This window comes from Capra hircus, chromosome 11 (assembly GCF_001704415.2).
Source record: "Capra hircus breed San Clemente chromosome 11, ASM170441v1, whole genome shotgun sequence".
NCBI lineage: Eukaryota > Metazoa > Chordata > Mammalia > Artiodactyla > Bovidae > Capra > Capra hircus.
In genome coordinates, this window is record NC_030818.1 from 2,368,580 (window position 1) to 2,388,719 (window position 20,140).

The following is a 20,140-nucleotide window of genomic DNA, read 5'->3' on the forward strand; positions in this document are numbered from 1 at the left end:
TGGCTCCAGCAAGTCTCTGGCCAGTGAGGGGTGGGGGAGGGGCCCCAGTACTTTCACTCTTGTAGACAGCAGAGCTGAGTTTTTTTTGCACACCACTGATGAATCCATCTCTTGGCACCCGCTGTAGTCCTAATGCCCCCAAACAAAGACGGCATTCACAACGGGAGGTGCAAGACCTGTCTGCAGCAGGCGGGCCTGGCTCAGAGATGCAGGGGGTGGAGCTGGCGTTGCCTCCCTGCATGTGGAGCCCCAAGCAGTCTGCTCAAGAGCTCCGTTATAACCAGCGGACAGCTTTATGGGTCTGCTAGGAGCCTTCCTCTGCCACATGTTCCAAGCCAGTTCTTCAGAGGCTCTAGGTTCAGTACCACCTGCCAGCCTCCCAACCCCCCCTGCTCTTAGATGGTGCGCGCAGGGAATCCAGAGGATCACACCCATTCCCACTTCCTGTCACAAATGCACACAGAGAAGGATAGCTGGGACCCTAGTGTATCCTGAGTCCATGTGCTCACAGGATCTATTGTCTAATTCCTCATAAAGCCTAGTGAAAGGGGGGTATTGGCATCACTGCTTTATAAATGGGGAAGAACATGTGGCCCAGAGGTGAAGATGCCCACCCCAGGATTTAAAATTGTCTTCCAACTTTGCTCATTCAATATGTATTTAAGCACTTGCTGTGTCCAGGGCTAGCACCAAGCTCTGGGAAAACAATGGTGAGCAAAGACACGCTTTGACCTCATGGAGATGACAGTCTATGGAGGAGACAGATACAAAATAGTCACCCCAGCAGATGTAAAACTAACAAAGGTAGGGACTTCCCAGAAGTCCAGTGTATAAGAATCCGTGCTTTCACTGCAGGGGGCATGGGGTTCCATCCCTGGTCAGGGAACTAAGATCCCGCATGCTGCGTGGCACATGGCACAGTGCAGCCAAAGAAAAACACAAAAAACCACAAGGGTGACAAGCTCTACTGATGCCTCCAGTAAGGACGCTTGAGTGTATCAGGGAAGGCCTCCCTGAAGAAGTGACATGAACCGAAACCTGATGGGAGTTAACTGGGTGAAGATGAAGATGAAAAGGATCCTGAACTTAGGAAACATCACCCTGGGCCCCAGGAGAAGGGGGTCAGAGCAGGTTTGTGGCTGCTGTGGACCAGCAGGAAGGAAACATGGATGAAAAGAGACATAGGATTAAAGAGACTTGTAGCAACTAAAGAGAGTCCAGCAATGGATCCAGCAGATAGAGTGAGGGAGAGGGAGGTGCCCAGGATGGCTCCTGGGTGCTGATTTCGGTTCCTGGGTAAACTCATTTTATTTCTTCTATCGAACATTGCCTTATACGAAAGATTTGAAGGTGGTCACTGGGAGCACAAGTTTGTGCAAAAAGTAAATCGGCCTAAAAAAGTCGTTTTCAACGGGCAGTACTTTTTTTTTGGTTACCAAAATGACTGAAGGGCATTCAGTGAGCAGATGGTGTCAGGGACACTGAACAGTCCTACAAAGAGGGCAAGAGTGTCACATGCTAAGAACTGTTTCACCCTGAATGCCAACAGCACCCTTGCAAAGAAGCACTGTATAAAATGTCATGTGTTAAGAAATTATAGGATGCTCTAGGAATATTTGAGGGAACAGTCTTTTCTCCCATAATACAATTCTTTGGTTGCAATGAGTGGAATTAACAGACAGGCAGCACAAAAACACCTGTCTCACTTCCAATCTTAACCTTACTCTTTTGGGGATAAGATATCCAGGAATCTTTTCGCATGAATATATACTAGCGAAAGTCTTCATTAAAGTACACACAACATCTTGCATCAGTTCTTCCCCGGCCTGTAAACGCTCTGCATCCTGGCGTCCGCTCCCTCTCACCTCCATCCCACACCCAGTCCATCACTTTCCCCCTCCTTAGTGAGTGTTCTGCTGCCCTCACAGCACAGGTCGCGATGGCCAAATCAACCTTTGTTTCCTTGGTCACCTGCCTCCTCCCTTAGTGAATTTCGTGAAAGCAAAGGTGCCGCCCGCTCAGCTCCACGCTCGGTTCTTAGGGCCCAGTTTCGCGTCTAGCGCTTGAAAGGACGGAGTCTCCATACTATTTCGTGAGGTGGGGGCGTGCGCCACGGATCCACTACAGTCCACCCTCACGACTCGAGCCGAGAGCCCTCAGTACTGATTTCTCCTTTCCACGCGGCTGGGCCGACACTCCTCGCACAGAGGACCAAAGCGGTCTGCGCAGGCGCGCCTCTGGCCCCGCCCACGTTGGCGTCATCACGGCCGTTACGGCGACCTGGCGTCTCGGCGCGCAATTTAAAACCAGCTCCGGCGACGCGGAGGACAAGATGAGACCTCCCTGCCCTGGTGAGGCTGTGCGGCGGGGAGGCGAGGCGGGAAGGGCGCGGTGCGAAGCGGTGCGAAGCGGGCGGGTCTGAGCGGGAAGTGCGGTTATTCTCGGCCTTGTTGGTTTTGTTTTCCCGGGGCTGAGCGAGAGGCCGGCAGGCTGGGAGAGGAGGGCCGGCGCGGGGTGGGCTGGCGGGCAGGTCCGGCCAATCAGGACGCGGCGTCGGCCCGGGCTGCTCTTCCGGCCTTGAGCCGGATACCAGGCGCCTTTTCCTCGGGCTCTTACACCTTGGGTGGTGTCTCTTCGTTAAAAAATGAGGTTTTCCCGGAGTGCACGTTTGTTCAGGGCCATGGAAGTATGGAGGTTACCGCTATATGGTTATTACGCTTGCATTTATGTTTACATCCTTTCAACAAGTACCCAGTGTCCCCATTGGGCCAGACCCTCTCTCAGATGTAGAGATCGATTACAATAAAGAACAAAATAGATAAGATCCCATCCTCTTAGAGCATGTGTTTTAGTTCGGAAGAGAGGAAACTAAATAGTTACAGATGAGGCTGAGTGCTCACTTTGAGAAGAGCAGACTCGGGGGAGGAACTCCGAGATCTTTAAGATTCTGGAAAACGAATTCCAGGCAGAAGGAGCAAGCACACAGAAAAGAGTAAGCGAGAAAGAGCCTTACACGGGCAAGGACCATGACATTGTAACTGAACATCGAGTGACGTCCGACCGGTCGGCAGGGGCTTTGTAGGTCTTGTGACAGGTTTGGAAATTGAGTTACTTTTTTTGGACGTGGTAAGTGACTTACCTGAGTGGGTCAGGTGAAAGGGTCAATAATCACTTGGATAAGAGTTTGACGCTAGGGGCAGTGATACGAACTGCTCAGGGAAGTGGCCTATGGACCGAGAAGTAAATTTGGTCATCATTACTGTATAGCTCCCAGCTCGTTGGTGGCTCGGATGGTAAAGAATCTGCCTGCAATGTAGGAGAGGCAGGTTCGATCCCTAGATCAGGAAGATCCCCTGGAGAAAAGAATGGCTACCCATTCCAATCTTCTTGCCTGGAGAATCCCATGGACAGGAGCCTGGCGGGCTAGAGTCCGTGAGGTCACAAAGAGTCTAAGCTCCAGGCCTGAGCGACTAACACTTTCACTTCCATTGTATAGCTGGCAAAACCATGGAAATAGGTGAGAACACCAGGAACACCCTGTAGAGAAAACACTTGGGACCAATGTTTAGGAGCTGATTAGAAAAGGAAGGGCTGGAAAAACTCAGAAAAGAGTGGTATAGAAGCCAAGAAGCCTCGGAAATCTCAGAGGCAGAGTGTTGTCAGCTCTTTCAGGTGCTGTTGACTCTCAAGGGACGAGGCCTGAAAAGTGACCATTGGGTTTGGCAGCATGGAAGTTGTGGGTGATGATGACGAGACAGTTTTCATACAGTGGTGGGCATGGGAGCCACACCAGAGGGGTTGAAAAATGAGTAGGAGGTGACGAAGTGGATATACAGTGTTTTTGAGCTCAGTAATCCATCTGTTGAAAGAATGGATGTATAATGTTAAAGGGAAGGAGAGAAATTTGAGGAAAGACAATTCTGAGAAATAAGGTGTGGCTCAAATTTCCATTTTAAGTTTCCCTCTTAGATTCCTCCTTTAATGCTTTCTATATCTGTTTTTCTTCTGAGGTCCAGCTTCCTTCCTTAGATTGGTTGCAGTGCCCACATTGAAGTAGTCACAAGTCCTCTTGATTTAGCTTCTAAAAGTGTCTATTGCCTCCTTCATATTTTTACTTTCTTTTCTTTTGCCCTCAGCTGAAGGTGCTGTTAATCATACTCTTTAGCTTGTGGGACGCTATCAGGGAAACTTATAAAGCTGTATTTTTAATTCTCTTTGATCCCCAGTCATCATTCCTTTCCTTCCTCTTGCTTGGGCAGCGTTTTAAATTTATATTTTTATTTTCTTTTTGGACGTGCTGGGTCTTCGTTGCTGCGCAGGCTCTCTGCTTGCAGCGAGCAGCAGCTGCTCTTTGTTGTGGTGTGCGGGCTCAGTCGTGTGGCTCCCGGGCCCTAGAGCCAGGGCTCAGTGGTGTGGCACAGGGCTTCACTGCCACTTGGCGTTGGGATCCTCCCGAGCCAGGGATCACAGCTGTGTCCTCCATCGGCAGGCTGGTTCTTTACCACTGAGCCACCAGAGAAGCCCGTGGGCAGCCTTTTAATGTTTGCTGTGTGTCACTGATGTGTTTTTATGAAACTAATGTGTTCTTATCTAACGTGTGTTATATTGTGGGGTTTTTTCACATCACCAGTTCTGAGCCAGCCGAGGTATACATTCTTATTCTCATTTGGAGGATGAGGAAGCAAACCTTTAGAGCATTTGCTTAAAATTTCTCCAGCTAGTAAGTGATGGAGCTGGAATTTGAAGCCAAGTCTTCTGATTCTTAAGTCTGAAAACTGCCCCCAGCTCCTTCACCTCTCCCCTCCAGTGATCGTTTCTCGGTCTGCTCTCCTCAGCGGTGGCTATTCACCCTGCTGTCGTTCCCTAGACCTTATCATCATCGAGAACCCTGCCGCTCTGATCCCGGCGCGCCCTGCCTCTCAAACACGCCTGCCGCCCCAGCTTGCTCCTCGCCCTCCAGCTCCAGCAGCCCTTCCACCCGGCAGACCTGCGCTCTGCTCTTCCCTGTCTCACCTCTCTCATGCCCTCGTTCCCTTCCTACATAGCTTACATTCCGTGGCCAATCGGTGTGATCACTTCCCTTCTTAACGCCCGTAACCCCTTACCCTCTTCTTGCCTCTTACACTTGCTTGTGACAAAATCACAACTCTGATTAATCCCTACTCTGCCCCAGGCCCCTTGCACCCTGTCCTCCCAAGGGGACCCTAAAGATGCCCAGCAGCCGTGCTGTATTCCCTGGTTCACCCAGTGTCCTAGATGATGACTTTCTCTTTGTTCCTGGCACTCTGGGAAAGCTGCTCTTGTCAGTAGCAACCTCCAGGTCGCTGAATCTAACGGTTGGTTCTCCGTCGGTTGGTTCTCCGTCCTCGCTTAGTTTGACCTGTCAGGTGCGTCTGATGTAGTGCTTTACTCCTCCCGCCCCTGAAATATTTTCTTCACCTGGCTTGTAGAACACCACCCTCTCCTTCACTTGTTATACGTTACCCCATCTCTTCACTGACTCCTTGCGGTTTCCTTCTCTTTAAACTTGGAAGTAGTCTAGGACTTAGCCTTTGGCTTTTTTCTAACTGTCCTCATGTTTTTGGTCTTCTCATCCCCCACAGCTTTGAATATCCTCTCTGTGCTTACAGCATCCACATATATATTAATATATCCAGCCCAAAACTTTTCCCTAAACTCTACATGTAAATATCTGACTCTCTACCCCAGTTGAATGACTAGTAAGCCTCTGAAGCCCAGCAGGCACCAGACTGAGCCCCAGTCTTGCCTCCTTTCCCCGCAGATACGCTTCTTCTGTATTCCCACTCTCTTGGGCCCTGGTAACTCCCTTCCATCGGTTGTTTAAAGCGGTGTTGTCGTTACCCTTTATTCTTCTGTTTCCTCTCGTGCCGCACATGTAATCCATCAGGAAATCATTTTGGCTCTACTTTGAGACTATATCCTGTTTGACCTCTGCCTACCACCTCCAGGGGCTTCCCTGGTGGCTCAGACGGTAAAGAATCTGCCTGCAATGAGGAAGGCCTGAGTTTGATTTCTGGATCCGGAAGATCCCCTGGGGAAGGAAATGGCAACCCACTCAGGTATTCTTACCTAGAAAATCCCATGGACGGAGGAGCCTGGCGGGCTACAGTCCATTGGGTTGCAAAGAGTTGGATACATTTGGGCAGCTACACTTGCTTGCTTGCTTGCTTGCTTTCTCTCTCTCTACCACCTCCACCATCCCCTCTCTGGTCTGAGCCACCAGCATCTGTTGTTCTGGGGTTGGTTGGTTGTTTAGTCGCTCAGTCGTGCCTGGCTCTTTCAGCTCCATGGACTGTAGCCCACCAGGCTCCTCTGTCCATGGGATTTCCCAAGTAAGAATACTGGAGTGGCTTGCATTTCCTTCTCCAGGGGATCTTCCCAACCCAGGAATCAAACTCATGTCTGCTGAGGAAGGCTTTCTTATCTCTCCTTGCTCTTCTTTGGAACTCTGCATTCAAATGGGTATGTCTTTCCTTCTCTCCTTTGCTTTTTGCTTCTCTTCTTTTCACAGCTATTTGTAAGGCCTCCTCAGGTAGCCATTTTGCTTTTTTGCATTTCTTTTTTGGGGGGATGGTCTTGATCCCTGTCTCCTGTACAGTGTCACAGACCTCCATCCGTAGTTCATCAGGCACTCTATCAGATCTAGTCCCTTAAATCTGTTTCCCATTTCCACTGTATAATCATAAGGGATTTGATTTAGGTCATACCTGAATGGTCTAGTGGTTTTCCCTACTTTCTTCAATTTAAGTCTGAATTTGGCAATAAGGAGTTCATAATCTGAGCCACAGTCAGCTCCCGGTCTTGTTTTTGCTGACTGTATAGAGCTTCTCCATCTTTGGCTGCAAAGAATATAATCAGTCTGACTTTGCTGTTGACCATCTGGTGATGTCCATACGTAGAGTCTTCTCTTGTGTTGGAAGAGGGTGTTTGCTATGACCAGTGCATTCTCTTGGCAAAACTCTATTAGCCTTTGCGCTGCTTCATTCTGTACTCCAAGGCCAAATTTGCCTGTTACTCCAGGTGTTTCTTGACTTCCTACTTCTGCATTCCAGTCCCCTTTAGTAAAAAGGACGTCTTTTTTGGATGTTAGTTCTAAAAGGTCTTATAGGTCTTCATAAAACCGTTCAGCTTCAGCTTCTTCAGTGTTACTGGTTGGGGCATAGACTTGGATTACCATGATATTGAATGGTTTGCCTTGGAAATGAACAGAGATCATTCTGTCGTTTTTGAGATTGCATCCACGTACTGCATTTCGGACTCTTGTTAACCATGATGGCTACTCCATTTCTTCAAAGGGACTCCTGCCCACAGTAGTAGATGTAATGGTCATCTGAGTTACATTCACCCATTCCAGTCCATCTTAATTCGCTGATTTCTAGAATGTCGACGTTCACTCTTGCCATCTCCTGTTTGACCACTTCCAATTTGCCTTGATTCATGGACCTAACATTCCAGGTTCCTGTACAGTATTGCTCTTTATAGCATTGGACCTTGCTTCTATCACCAGTCACATCCAAAGCTGGGTGTTGTTTTTGCTTTGGCTCCGTCTCTTCATTCTTTCTGGAGTTATTTCTCCACTGACCTCCAGTAGCATATTGGGCATCTACCGACCTGGGGAGTTCATCTTTCAGTGTCCTATCTTTTTGCCTTTTCATACTGTTCATGGGGTTCTCAAGGCAAGAATACTGAAGTGGTTTGCCATTCCCTTCTCCAGTGGGTACATTTCGTGAGACCTCTCCACCACAAGCCGTCCGTTTTGGGTGGCCCCACACAGCTTGGCATGTTTTCATTGAGTTAGACAAGGCTGTGGTCCGTGTGATCAGATGGGCTACTTATCTGTGATTGTGGTTTCAGTCTGTCTGCCCTCTGATGCCCTCTCTCAGCACCTGCCGTCTTACTGGGTTTCTCTTACCTTGATGTGGGGTATCTCTTCATGGCTGCTCCAGCAAAGTGCACCCTCTGCTTCTTACCTGGGACGTGGGGGAGCTCTCGGCTGCCGCCCCTGACTTCGGACATGGGGTAGCTCCTCTCGGCCGCCGCCCCTGACCTTGGTCGTGGGGGAGCTCCTCTCGGCCGCCGCCCCTGACCTTGGTCGTGGGGGAGCTCCTCTCGGCCGCCGCCCCTGACCTTGGTCGTGGGGGAGCTCCTCTCGGCCGCCGCCCCTGACCTTGGTCGTGGGGGAGCTCCTCTCGGCCGCCGCCCCTGACCTTGGTCGTGGGGGAGCTCCTCTCGGCCGCCGCCCCTGACCTTGGTCGTGGGGGAGCTCCTCTCGGCCGCCACCCCTGACCTTGGTCGTGGGGAGCTCCTCTCGGCCGCACCCGCGCCACGCAGCACTTGTGTCTGCAGGTGGGTCCTTTGCCACTGAGCCAACAGGGGAGCCCCTGGTTGTTGGTAGTTCCCTACTAATTGGTCTTCCTGCTCGTCCTTTCAGTCTGTTTTCCACAGAACAGCCATAGGGATCTTCATGAAGCATAAGTTAGATCACTTTATGCCTTTTCTCACCATGTTCAATCACTTCCCTTCTCATGGAGGCCAAAGCCTTTACAGTGGCCCATAAGTAAGGCTCATACACCCCTACCCGTTGTCCCAGTCTTACTCTGCTGGGTGCTCCTGAGCTACCAGGCCTCGCAAACGTGACACCCCGTGACCTCGCTCACCGCCCCCGCATTCCTCTTGCACCACACTGGCCCCCAGGTGTGCCAGGCATGTTCCTGCCTCTACTCGCTGTTCCCCTGCTTCCACGTGACCTCCCACAGACATCCACATGGTCTTGATTCTGATGTCATGTTCTCGCTGAAACAGTTCCTTGACCACTGTATTAAAAATGACCTCCCACCTCCATTCCCCAGTCCCGCTCCCTTTCCATGCTTTACTTTTCTCCAGAGCTTGTATCCCCGTCTAACATGCCATCCGGTTTCTAACTTCCTGCCATGAAACTGTTCAAACATACCAGGGACATGGAAAGCCTACGGCAGTAAATAGTCTCACACTCCCACCTAACCCCACAGTTGTTAGCACCCTGCCGCGTTTGCTTTTCTTCCCTGTCACGTGGCACTTCATTGCAGCGGCACAAGTGCAGTCCCTGGTCGGGGAGCTAAGATCCTACATGCCCAGAGAAAAGAGACATTTTTCCCTTTGCAGTTAGTAAGTAAGCTGTGGGTGACTCCTTGGAATATTCTGTTTATTTTACATATTTGTATTGTTTTTCTGTCTCCCTGCTGGGATTAGAACCCAGTCTGTCTGACACGATAGCATGTACCTCACCCTTGTCTCAGCATCTCATCTTCTCTGTCTTGCCTGGCATTGGGGTTGAACATGTCTGTTCTGCCAGTCTGTGGGCTTCTCAGAGGCAGCGACTTTTTCTTTACATCCCGTGCGGTGCTTTAGGCTCTCAGTAACTGCCCAGTGAGTATATGTCCAGACTGGCAGGAAGCGTCAGAACCCCTCACTCGCCAAGTAACTCGAACTGTAGAAGTTCTGTGTGTGCGTGCGTGCGTGCGTGCATGCATGCGCAGTCGTGTCTGACTCTTTGAGACTCCATGGGCTGTAGCCTGCCAGGCTCCTCTGTCCATGGAATTTCCCGAGCAAGAAGACTGGAGTGGGCTACCATTTCCTTCTCCAGGGCTCTTCCTAGCTCAGGGATTGAACCCACATCTCCTGTACTGGCAGGCAGACTCTTTACTGCTGCACCACCTGGGAAGCCCATAGAGGTGCTGCTGCTGCTGCTGGGTCGCTTCAGCCGTGTCCGACTCTGTGCGACCCCATAGACGGCAGCCCACCAGGCTCCTCCGTCCATGGGATTTTCCAGGCAAGAGTGCTGGAGTAGGGTGCCACTGCCTTCTCCGATAGAGGTTCTAGCCATAGCATATTAGAATTGGGAAAGATCTTGGTGGGAAATGCGCAGTGAGCGTCCGCCCTGGGACAGGCTGCGGCCCCCCCTTTAGACATGGGGAGTGTCCTGCTGAAGGTTTCCTGAGCCAGTGTTTCGTTCCCTCGCCCTCAGCCACGATGAAGAACTCTCCTTCAGGGCCCCGTGGATGCCACCACGGCACCGCGTCACCTGCAGAGTGGGCGTTCCCCACGGCCCTGCCCCGGAAGGCCCCTCTCAACACTCCTGGCACGCCAGTCCTTGAAGACTTCCCTCAGAACGATGATGAGAAGGAGAAGCTGCAGCGGAGGCGCTCCAGGGTCTTTGACCTGCAGTTCAGCACAGACTCCCCACGTTTGCTGGCCTCCCCCTCCGGCAGGTGAGTGGGCACAGGGCTGCCTCGTTGTGGCAGCCACCGCATCGTGGGTCTCGCGCGTTTGCATCACCACAGTACCTCATGGTTTCTAGGTCTGGATTCTCAGCGCCCATTTCGTTTGTTTTTCCTTTAGGAATGTTGAAGTTTCAGCTACAATGCCCAAGTTTACAAACACACAGATTACTGAACATTACTCTACCTGTATCAAACTGTCTACTGAAAATGTGAGTATCTGCTGGTTTAATCAGTGAAGATTTTGCAGCCTGGTCAGAGAGGAGATCTAGCCTTCCTGGTTCTGTAGAGGATGCACGGTCGGTGATGGCGCACTTACATTTCCAATGACTCTTTGAAGCTGGTGTTTTCAGTGTGGTTTTACTGTTTCTTACACACCATTGCCACCCCTGACCCCTCTAGTGTGACTCGAGAGGCAGCATAGTAGAGTTAGTAGTGTAGTTCTGGAGCTAAACAGTAGATAGATCCTAGGCTTGTGGGCTTGTTGTGAGTCCCAGAATTAGCCTGAGTTGAAATTCTGTCTCAGCCACTTACATGCTGTGTGGCCTTGGCAGGTCACCCAACCGATGTGCCACAGGGTCCTGCTCTGTAAAACGAGAGTGAGACTGTCCCTACCTCAGAGATGTTCTGAGAGGGCACTGAGCCCCTCTGTGTCAGCGCCTAGAACAGGGCTTGCACGCGGGATCACTCAGGAATGGTGCTGTCGCTCCAGACCTCGAGAACGAAGACGTGCACATAGGGACTTCGCTGCATCCACCCGGTGCTGGTGGGGTTGAGATGTGGGCTATTCCTGTTACAAACTTAGCTTCCCCTTGTCAGGGCAGCGTTGCCTGCATGAGCCTAGGCTCTCAATGACAGGCCTTTCTGCAATTTTCTGTTTTCAGAAAATCACCACCAAGAATGCTTTCGGCTTGCACTTGATTGATTTTATGTCAGAGATTCTTAAACAGAAAGATGCCGAACCGACCAACTTTAAGGTAAGAAGGATGTCCACCTGCTCTTGCATCTGAGTGAATGCTGATGATGACCAATATTTAACACAGCACCATAATTGGATTCTACAAATACACGCGAGGCTTCCTTGTTTAGAACACTTTATTACCTGCTTTACTTTCTTTCTGAAACTGATGAAGAGCTGATATCTTTCCATTATGTTCTGTTTATTCCCTAGCAGTTTTAGGGGGATCTTTGTCATTGTTTTCTTAAGGGCAAGTGAATATTTGATGCGGATTACTGTGTTCTGCCAGTTCAGCTGCTCCTTTCTCTGATCCCCATGCGTTCACCTCTGCTTGTTTGACCAGGTAGCTGCCGGCACTTTGGATGCCAGCACCAAGATCTATGCTGTGCGTGTGGATGCCGTCCATGCCGATGTATACAAAGTCCTAGGGGGGCTGGGCAAGGATGCGCCACCTGCGGAAGAAGCAGAGGATCATGGGGCAGGTATACAGGCTGGGATCTGAGTATAAGGGGCTTTTTAAAGGGCATAGCAGGTAGCATTTGAGTAACATAGTGGAATGAAGTCACAGGAAGTCAGTTCCCATTCCATTGAAGACACGGACATTTTTCAGAATTGTGTTTCAGAAGATAATCAAACACTAGATTTGCTTGCTTGTTTTGGAAAAGAGAAGGGCCATATAAAGCTTTTTGGTTTTATTTAGAAAAGATTTAGTAAACATCACCAACTAGGGAGCTTCTGATCTGGGGGGATGTGTCTTTGGAAATTGACTTGTATCAGAAGCCAGATATTTAATCTAGTAGCTTGGTTTCTCCCTTACCTGAGGATTGCCTGCTGCTTTGAGGGGATGGCGTGTGTCGCCGTGATGATCACTCTTTAGAGTCTGAAGAGCCTGTATTGATAGATTCAGTCACATGCTCCAAAGCAGCCCCTACAGTGCACAGTCTTACTCCTTCTCACAGATGGAAGTGCAACTGAAACAGGAACAGCCAAGAAGGCCCCAAAGCCAAGGAAGAAGCACTCGTGCAAAACCATCGAGCAGAATGTAAACAACCTCAATGTCTCCAGCGCTGATCGAAAGTGCGAGGTGAGGAACTGTGTGCCCAGTGTGGTCTCTGACTAATTCAGAACCTCAGAGGTGGAAGTGCGCTGGTCTGTGCTTGTTCAGGCCTCAGGGTAGTAAAACATTCAGCTGGTCTCTCTGCATTGTCATTCTTCAGCTTTTCAGTGAAGACAGAAGAGGGCAGGTCCCTGTTTTCCCCCATTTTCAGAATGATTGAGCACAAGGACATGGCAAATGCCTGAGAAAGCCAATTGACTAAAACACGTGTTCTCCTCTGCAGCACATGCAGCAGCAGTGATGACAGCTGACGTTTACTGCGTGTCTGCTGGGCGCACCTCGCTGCCCTAGGCCTGTGACAGCCCACTCAGTCCTTATAACACCCGCGCTCCATTTCATGAAGAGGTGATTGAGGTGCATGAACCTAAGCGGTCTGCCTCCAGAGTCCTTGCTGTAAACAGCCTTACCCGATACAGCAAATCCAAGGAATCTGCTTAAAGGAATGATTCCAGAGGCTTCTTTTTAAATTAGCAGTAAATTTAAAGCAAACAGATGTTGCTACAAATTTTTAAAAAAATTTTGCGTTGAATTTTTAAAAAATTTGTTACTGAAAACAATTTCAGTGAACGTTCTTGTACATATTTGCATTCTTCTGGGAGTATATTTGTAAAAAAAATTCTGAGACGTGGAATTTCTGTTGCCCTCAGAAATGGTTGTATCAATTTACTCTCCCACCAACAATGGGCTCAGTTATTTCTCTTACCTGCACAACGTTAGTAACTGGTGATTAGTGTCCTGAGAGTGGAGTTGATCACCAGGGGAACAAGTGGACTTGGAGAAAGGACCAGGGCTCTGGGGTACCCCTATCTTAAGAGTTCAGAAAGCTGACTAAGAAGCGCCCAGTGGCTGGGGGGAAACTAGGAGAGTGTGGAATTGAAATAGGGTTTCAAGGAGGAGGAAATGGCCAACTGTGTCAAGTATGGCGGCCTTAGGCCTTGGTGAGCTCAGAGAAGGGGCCCTGGGGAGGTGCAGCTCAGGCCTCCAAGGAAGAGGAGCTCCTTGGCTGAGTTTGAAGGAGGGGCCTGGGGCTCAGGACCCAGACCTCTGAGGAGGGCGTCCCTGCTGGTGCCGGTGTCTCTTACTGGCTCTGGATAAGGTTGGTCCTGTGAGTGTCAGTAGAAAGCTCAAGTGAAGTTCGGCTGCTGCCACAGGTGGGCCTGCTGCTGCTGGGGCGGGGCGCCACTGCTGGCTGACACCCCCAGGAATGGAAGTCCTGCAGAAAGAAGCGGTTCCTCTCCTCCTCCCAGCCCTACCGCCTCCCTCTAGTGCCTCCTTTTGGTGGAGCCCAGTAGGGAGCTGCTGACACAACTGAGATGCGGCCTCTGACCCAGCATCATGGGGCAGAGCATAGGTGGTAGGTTTGGAGCTGAGTGGCAATAGTTTAATAACTGGCAGAGAGCCAGAGTCTTGTAATACTCACTTTCAAGAAGATTCTGTTGGTCGGGGGACAGGGAGAAAGGAAACGTGAAAAATGTCACCTGTTGAGGAATTTAGGTGAAAGTTAAACAGAGATTCTTATGACTACTTCAACATCCTAGTAGTTCTGAAAATTTTTTCGTAAAAAATTGGGAGAGGAAAACAAGTGGGGAGAGAGGCAGTTTTTTGGAAGAGTTTTGCCGTAAATTGGGGCAGAGTAATAGCACGGCAAATGCAGGGAAAGTAAGGTCCAGAGTTTGTGTGGGTTTTTTTTCTTTTCTTTCCTAGACAGTGATGTAGTATTTATTGACATGGGAATATTTGCAGAATGTATTCTTTTTTTAATTTTTAAAAACTATCTTTCAGGTATAATTTATTTACAGTGTTATATTAGTTTTGAGTGTACAACATAGTGACTCAGAATTTTCATAGGTTACACTTTAAAGTTGCTGTAAAATGTTGGCTGTGTTCCTTGTGCTGTGTGTTGTGTTCTTTTGGCTCATTCATTTTGTGCATAGCATTTTGTGCCGCTTAGTCCTCCACCTCTCGTGTCCCTCCCTCCTCTCCACTGGGAAACACTAGTCTGTTCACTGTGTCTTTGAGTCTGTTTCTATTTTGTCATGTGCACGCTTTGTTTCATTTTTCAGATTCCATGTTTAAGTGCTAACAGACAGTATTTGTCTTTGTCTGGCTTCTTTCACTAAGCGTAATGACCTCCAGGTCCAGCCGTGTTGCTGCAAATGGCGGATCATCTTTTTTTTTTTAATGGCTGAGTAGTATTCCATTGTGTGTATGTGTGTGTGAGTAAATGTGTTTATACACACATGCATATACACACACACACACACACAGCCTCTCTTTATCCATTCATCTGTTGATGGATACTTAAGGTGCTTCCATATCTCAGCGACTGTAAATAATGCCACTGTGAACGCTGAGATGCATGCATCTATCTTTTCAAGTCAGCGTTTTCATTGTCTTCAGACGTATGCCCAGGAGTGGAGTTCCTGGATTATATGGTAGTTCGGTTTTTAGTTCTATACTGTTCTCCACAGTGGCTGCTAACGGGCCTACAGTCTCACCAGCCATATGCAAGGGTCTCCTTTTCTCCACAGAGCATCTGTTGTTTGTGGTCTTTCCAGTGGCAGCGACCCTGACGGGTGGGAGGTGATGCTTCACTGCCTGGACTTGCACCTCTGATGGTTGGCAGTGTTGCGCATCTCTCCATGTGTCTGCTCGGCATCTGGGTGTCTTCTCTGAGAAAGTGTCTGTTTACGTCTTCCGCACAGTTTTTGATTAAGTCTTGTGGTTTTTTGATTATTGAGTTGTATGAGCTATTTATATATTTTGGATTTTAACCCCTTATCAGTCGTATCATTTGCAGTTATTTTCTCCCATTCAGTAGATCGTCTCTTCATTTTGTCAGTGGTTTCCTTCGCTGTGCAAAGCTTTTAAGTTTAACTGGGTCTCATTTGTTTATTTTTGCTTTTGTTTCCTTTGTCTTAGGAGACAGATCCAAAAAATAATGTTATGATTTATATGAAAGAGTGTCTGCCTATGTTTTCTTCTAGGAGTTTCATGGTTTCCAGTCTCACGCCTAGGTCTTCAGTCCATTTTGTTTATCTCTGTGTATGGTGTTAGAGTGTTCTGACTTCATCCTTTTGTATGTAGCTGTCCAGTTTTCCCAGCACCATTTGTTAAAGAGGCTGTCTTCTCATTGTTGGTTCTTGCTTCCTTTGTCATAGATGAATTGACCATAAGTGCATGCGTGCCTTTCTGGGCTTTTTATCATGTTCCATTGATCTCTGTGTCTTGTCTTTTTCTTTTTTAATCTTACTTCTTTTACTTTTGGCTGCAGTGGGTCAGACAGTGGAGCGTGGGCTTTCTCTAGTTGGTGGCGAGAGGCAGCTGCTCCAGGTGCAGCGCGTGGGTTCTCACTGCAGCTCGCTGCTGTGCTTGGACTCTGGGGCCCATCGGCTTCAGTAGTTGTGGCTTGCAGGCTCAGTAGCTCCGTGGCCTGTGGAATCTTCCCAGACCAGGGGTTGAACCCATGTCCCCTGCGTCGGCAGGCAGATTCTTAACCACCGGCCTACCTGTGAAGTCCCTATGGGTCTGTATTTTGTGCCAGTACCATAGTGTCTTGCTTACTGTAGTTTTGTAGTGTACTCTGGGAGCACGGGTCCTCTAGCTCCGTTATTTCTCAGGATCGTTCTGGCTATTCAGGGTCTTTTGTGTTTCCGTACAAATTTTATGTGTTCTAATTCTGTGAAAATTACCCTTTTTTAAAAAAATGGGAGAATTAGCAGCGTGTTTACTTGTTGATGGCACCCATCCAGTGGAGAGGGAATTATTGATGATGCAGAAAAGGGAGGATAAATGCTAGGGTGGTGTTTGAGTGGGTGAAGAGGTCAAGGGGTGGACAGCTTGGATGGGGCTTGGCGGAGGAGCACGGAGGCTGACGCGCAGTGGGGCTTGAGTGTGTGCACGTGGACACCTTCTGGGTATTCTCTTCTGGCTGTGTCTCCCCTTGCACCCACTCCTGCCCCCGCCAGTGAAGTGAGCCAGGCCTTCTGCTGACAGCGAGCATAGAGGAGGAGTGTGCTGGAGATTGGAGGAGAGAACTGGGTAGGAGAGACTTGTCCAGGAGGGTGTTGAGTGGAGGGGCTAGGGAAACATAGTCTGATGGCCAGTCAACACTTTGGGTCTCCTTGAGATCTTCCTGGACCAGGGATGGAACTGGTGTCCCCAGCATTGGCAGTGGATTCTTAACCACTGACCACCAGGGAAGTCCCTCACCATCATTCTTGCTCGTGCTTCTGGTTCTACACAGAAATGTTCAGCAGCATGGTTGGACATTCTCTTTTCCGACCACCTTCTTTGTTCCCAGCTAAACCCAATTCTGGGGAGCCTGAGGACACGCACACTGGCCTCTCCATTGTCCTAGAGAGAGCACAAGAGCGAGCAGTGCCGCTCCTTACAAGCCGCAGCTGTCGGGCTGTGGTCTGTTTATGCGAGTGAATCAACAGGGTGTTGAAGAAACACCGAGCTCCCCCACGCCGGAAAGCCTTTTTCGCTCTGTTACCTCCAGCAAACTTGTAATAACTGAAAGAATGGAAAATACAGGAGGAGGAGGGGATGCACACAAACCTAAAATTTGAAGTGTCAACGGAACTTCCAGTTTATTGAACCCACATTCTCTGGATGGTGGCAGAAGATGGGGAGGCAGATGTTCTGTGGGTGGGTCTGGACCAACTGAGAACCCTTGTTTGCGTGTGAGCTGATCTGGTTTGGACAGAATTCTACTGTGTGCAGAATTCTTGCTGCCACGGGGGTCCAGCCTGCTTAAGTTCCAGTTCTTCAGGCCAGGACAGCACAAACAGAGTGTGTGAGGAAGGTCAAGGCTCCTACTCAGGAGACCAGAGTGGATGGAGGTCAGAGGTTTCAGAAGAGGTGAGGTTTGACTTGGGCCATGAAGGGTGGGTAGGTGTTTGCCAGGTGGTGACAGGAAGGGGACTCCGGGCAGAAGCACAAGCAGAGGTCACAAAGCAGAGAACGTTCTGGTTCCTTCAGCAGCTGGACAGTGTCCAAGTTGGACTAGAGGGGAGGATTTACTCCTGAAATGACTCTAGACTTCATCCTGCAGTCTGCTGTCCACCAAGGCCTGTTTTTACTGCTTCTCTCCCCTGCTAGGACCCTTATTTCAAAGAGTCCCTTTCTCCAGACTGCACAGCCGGCAGCGATTCATTTTCCCATCCAGTCAGTCACTCAGAGATGTAAGTCCAATCTAATTCACATGAAAGAACCATTGTTCTTACACTGATGGGATCTAATTCTAGGCAAAAGGGAGGAAAGTTGTCTTAGTGTCTTCAGCTGTTAATGTGGGTCGATGTGCAGATTTCGTGTTGACTCTTTGAAATGCTGAGTTTCGGTAACTACCTGCTGAAGACCTTGGAGGTGTGGGATCCAGGAGGAAACCCATTGCTGTGGTGAGCCTTTGAGGAAGGGCATGGGAGTAGCACCTCTGGTATTTTTAGGATAAGGAATAGGAGAGAGCAGAGACAAGGGTTAACTCAGGCAGGGGTTATATTAATGGCAATGAGGGTGGGAAGGAAGAGGTAGGTGGTAGAGACGGGCCCACCAGGAAAGCCCACCAAGCCTTGTACTGACTGGGTGAGGGGTGAGGAGGCAGAACGCAGAGGTGCCACGTGTGCTGTTCTGGGACTCGCTTATCAGGAAGTGAGAGCAGAATCTCAATTCTGGTGAGGTTGGGCTCAGGGTTGAGGGGGCCAGTAGAGAGCCGGAGAGCCATGTCCACCCTTATAATTAAGGGCCCTGTCTGCAGAGTAGCCTTGTCCTAAGCCGTCAGGAAGACCTGTGAAGCCAGTACCTGGCCTCTTCCCTGTCACTGGCCTCCTGGAGAGTCGGAGGCGCTCCTGCCCTCTGGCCAGGCGTGCCTGTGTGCCTGTGCCTGGCCCTGTCCTCCCTGCCCCATTCTGCCGTGGGGCTTGATGACACATGGCTATGCCCCTCCTGCACCCTGACCTCAGCCTTGGGGGGTCTTCTGACCTCCTCTCCCCTGATGACTGCCTGTCCTTTGCCTGGATCTCTTGCTTGGGTTCTTTCTTCCACATCTTTGAAAATATTGTTCAGAGGATTGATGGGATTCTGTGAATCCCTCACACAAACTTTTTATAAGTCAGCGGAATTTGTTGTGATAGCATTCTACTAGAGATAGATGTTCAAAAAGAGGCGGTGGAGGGGCGTCCCTTGTGACCCAGGGGTTGAGAGTGTGCCTGTCAATGCAGGGGACGTGAGTTCGATCCCCAGTCCGGGAAGATCCCGTATGCCGCGGGGCAGCTGAGCCCGTGCGCCGTGACTGCTGAGCCAGTGCTCTGGAGCTCTCCAGTCACCACCACTGAAGCCTGCTCACCTAGAGCCCACGCTCCAGAACAAGAGAAACCACTGCAATGAGAAGCCTGCGTGCAGCAGTGAGGACCCAGCACAGCCAAATAAATAAAATCTTCACAGGGCCCACACCTGACTGTGGAGAGACCAGCAGAAGGTCCGTGTGCAGGAATACTGTAGGCAGGCACGCTAGCGTGGTGTCAGCTTGTCACCACTTAGTGTGTGCCTTTCTCCCTTGAGCGCGCACAGCCCTTTGAAGCAGGTGGGCTTTTACCTGGTCAGTTGATCAGGTGCAGAGACATTTTGATCCCGTAGATGCAGCTGTGAACGAGCAGGGTCCAGTGAATGGGGTTTCCTGTTTCCTTTGGCTGTGTCCCGTAACCCTGGGGGTCCCCTCTGTTTCTGCACTCAGGTCGACCCCATGTTCCAGAAGACGGCAGCCTCGTTTGACGAGTGCAGCACAGCAGGCGTGTTTCTCTCCACCCTCCACTGCCCAGACTACAGGAGCGAGCTGCTCTTCCCTGCCGACATCCAGACCCTCTCCAGCGGGGAGCCTCCCGAGCTGCCGGATTTGGGCTGGGTGGAAATGACCGACTTAAAAGGTGAGTCCAGTGCAGCCTCTTACCAGAGCAGTTCAGTCATCAGAGAGGTATCTGTATATAACCATGGCTAGCAAACCCTCTGTGCTCTTGTGTTGCTTATTTACCCAGAAGTTTCCTCTGGAAAGACAAAGTGGGCTTTTTTTTTCCAGGAGAAACTCACTTTTAGCCTCGCTGCAGGGTGGAGTCTTGCACAGTAGTAGCCAGTGCTCATGGTTATGTGTCCTAAGGCCTTCTGTGCGCTGTGGGCAGCTGGTTCTCTGGAGGGTGAGAGTTTGGACTGGGGAAAGGGGCTCTAAGAGACTAGTTGCGCCAGAGGCCTTGTGTGCACTTGTTATCAACCCAGGGGGCCCTGAGGGGAAAAGGGCTGTGTGAACTGTCTTCAGAGTCCTCCACGGTGGTCTGAGAACAGACCTGTCCTGCTGTCAGTCCCTTACACTGGCTTACCAGTGATTTCCACCGCCCCCTGCCGCCCATCTAGCCTGTCCCCTCCCACTGCTGGGGGATCCTCTGAGGATGTGGTAGGCAGTGTGAAGGCCAGGCACTAGCGTGGGACAGTTTTGTGGTACATGGAATTTATCCTCCCCTCTGCAGGACCACACCAATATTATGGTGCCCGTCCTCCTCCTGTCCTTGTCTAGAATTTGCTAAGAATTACTGTTGAGTACTAACAGTTGTCCAGGGGTGTGCACTCAGATGAGGCTCTGATCCTGTGAGGTGGGTGATCTGTACCTGGTCTGGTTGTTGTTTAGTCGCTCAGTCATGTTCAACTCCTTTGGGACCCCACGGACTGCAGCTTGTCAGGCTTCTCTGTTCATGGAATTCTCCAGGCAAGAATACTGGAATGGGTAGCCATTCCCTCCTCCAG

General features: G+C 50.0%; 1 protein-coding gene across 2 annotated transcripts in view; it reads left to right on the forward strand.

Moving 5' to 3' along the window:
* The window catches only part of NCAPH (non-SMC condensin I complex subunit H), a 39,828-nt gene that overhangs the window by 5,831 nt on the left and 13,857 nt on the right, over positions 1–20,140 (forward strand). The window contains exons 1-7 of one of the 2 annotated variants that reach the window (XM_018054847.1): positions 2,251–2,351; positions 10,025–10,268; positions 10,399–10,489; positions 11,162–11,254; positions 11,579–11,717; positions 12,195–12,319; positions 19,086–19,275. In XM_018054847.1, the coding sequence (XP_017910336.1) occupies positions 2,333–2,351; positions 10,025–10,268; positions 10,399–10,489; positions 11,162–11,254; positions 11,579–11,717; positions 12,195–12,319; positions 19,086–19,275 (901 nt within the window). In that variant the 5' untranslated portion in view covers positions 2,251–2,332. Of the gene's footprint in view, positions 1–2,250; positions 2,352–10,024; positions 10,269–10,398; positions 10,490–11,161; positions 11,255–11,578; positions 11,718–12,194; positions 12,320–19,085; positions 19,276–20,140 lie in introns of those variants that run through there. The other variant, XM_018054848.1, reaches the window with a different exon arrangement.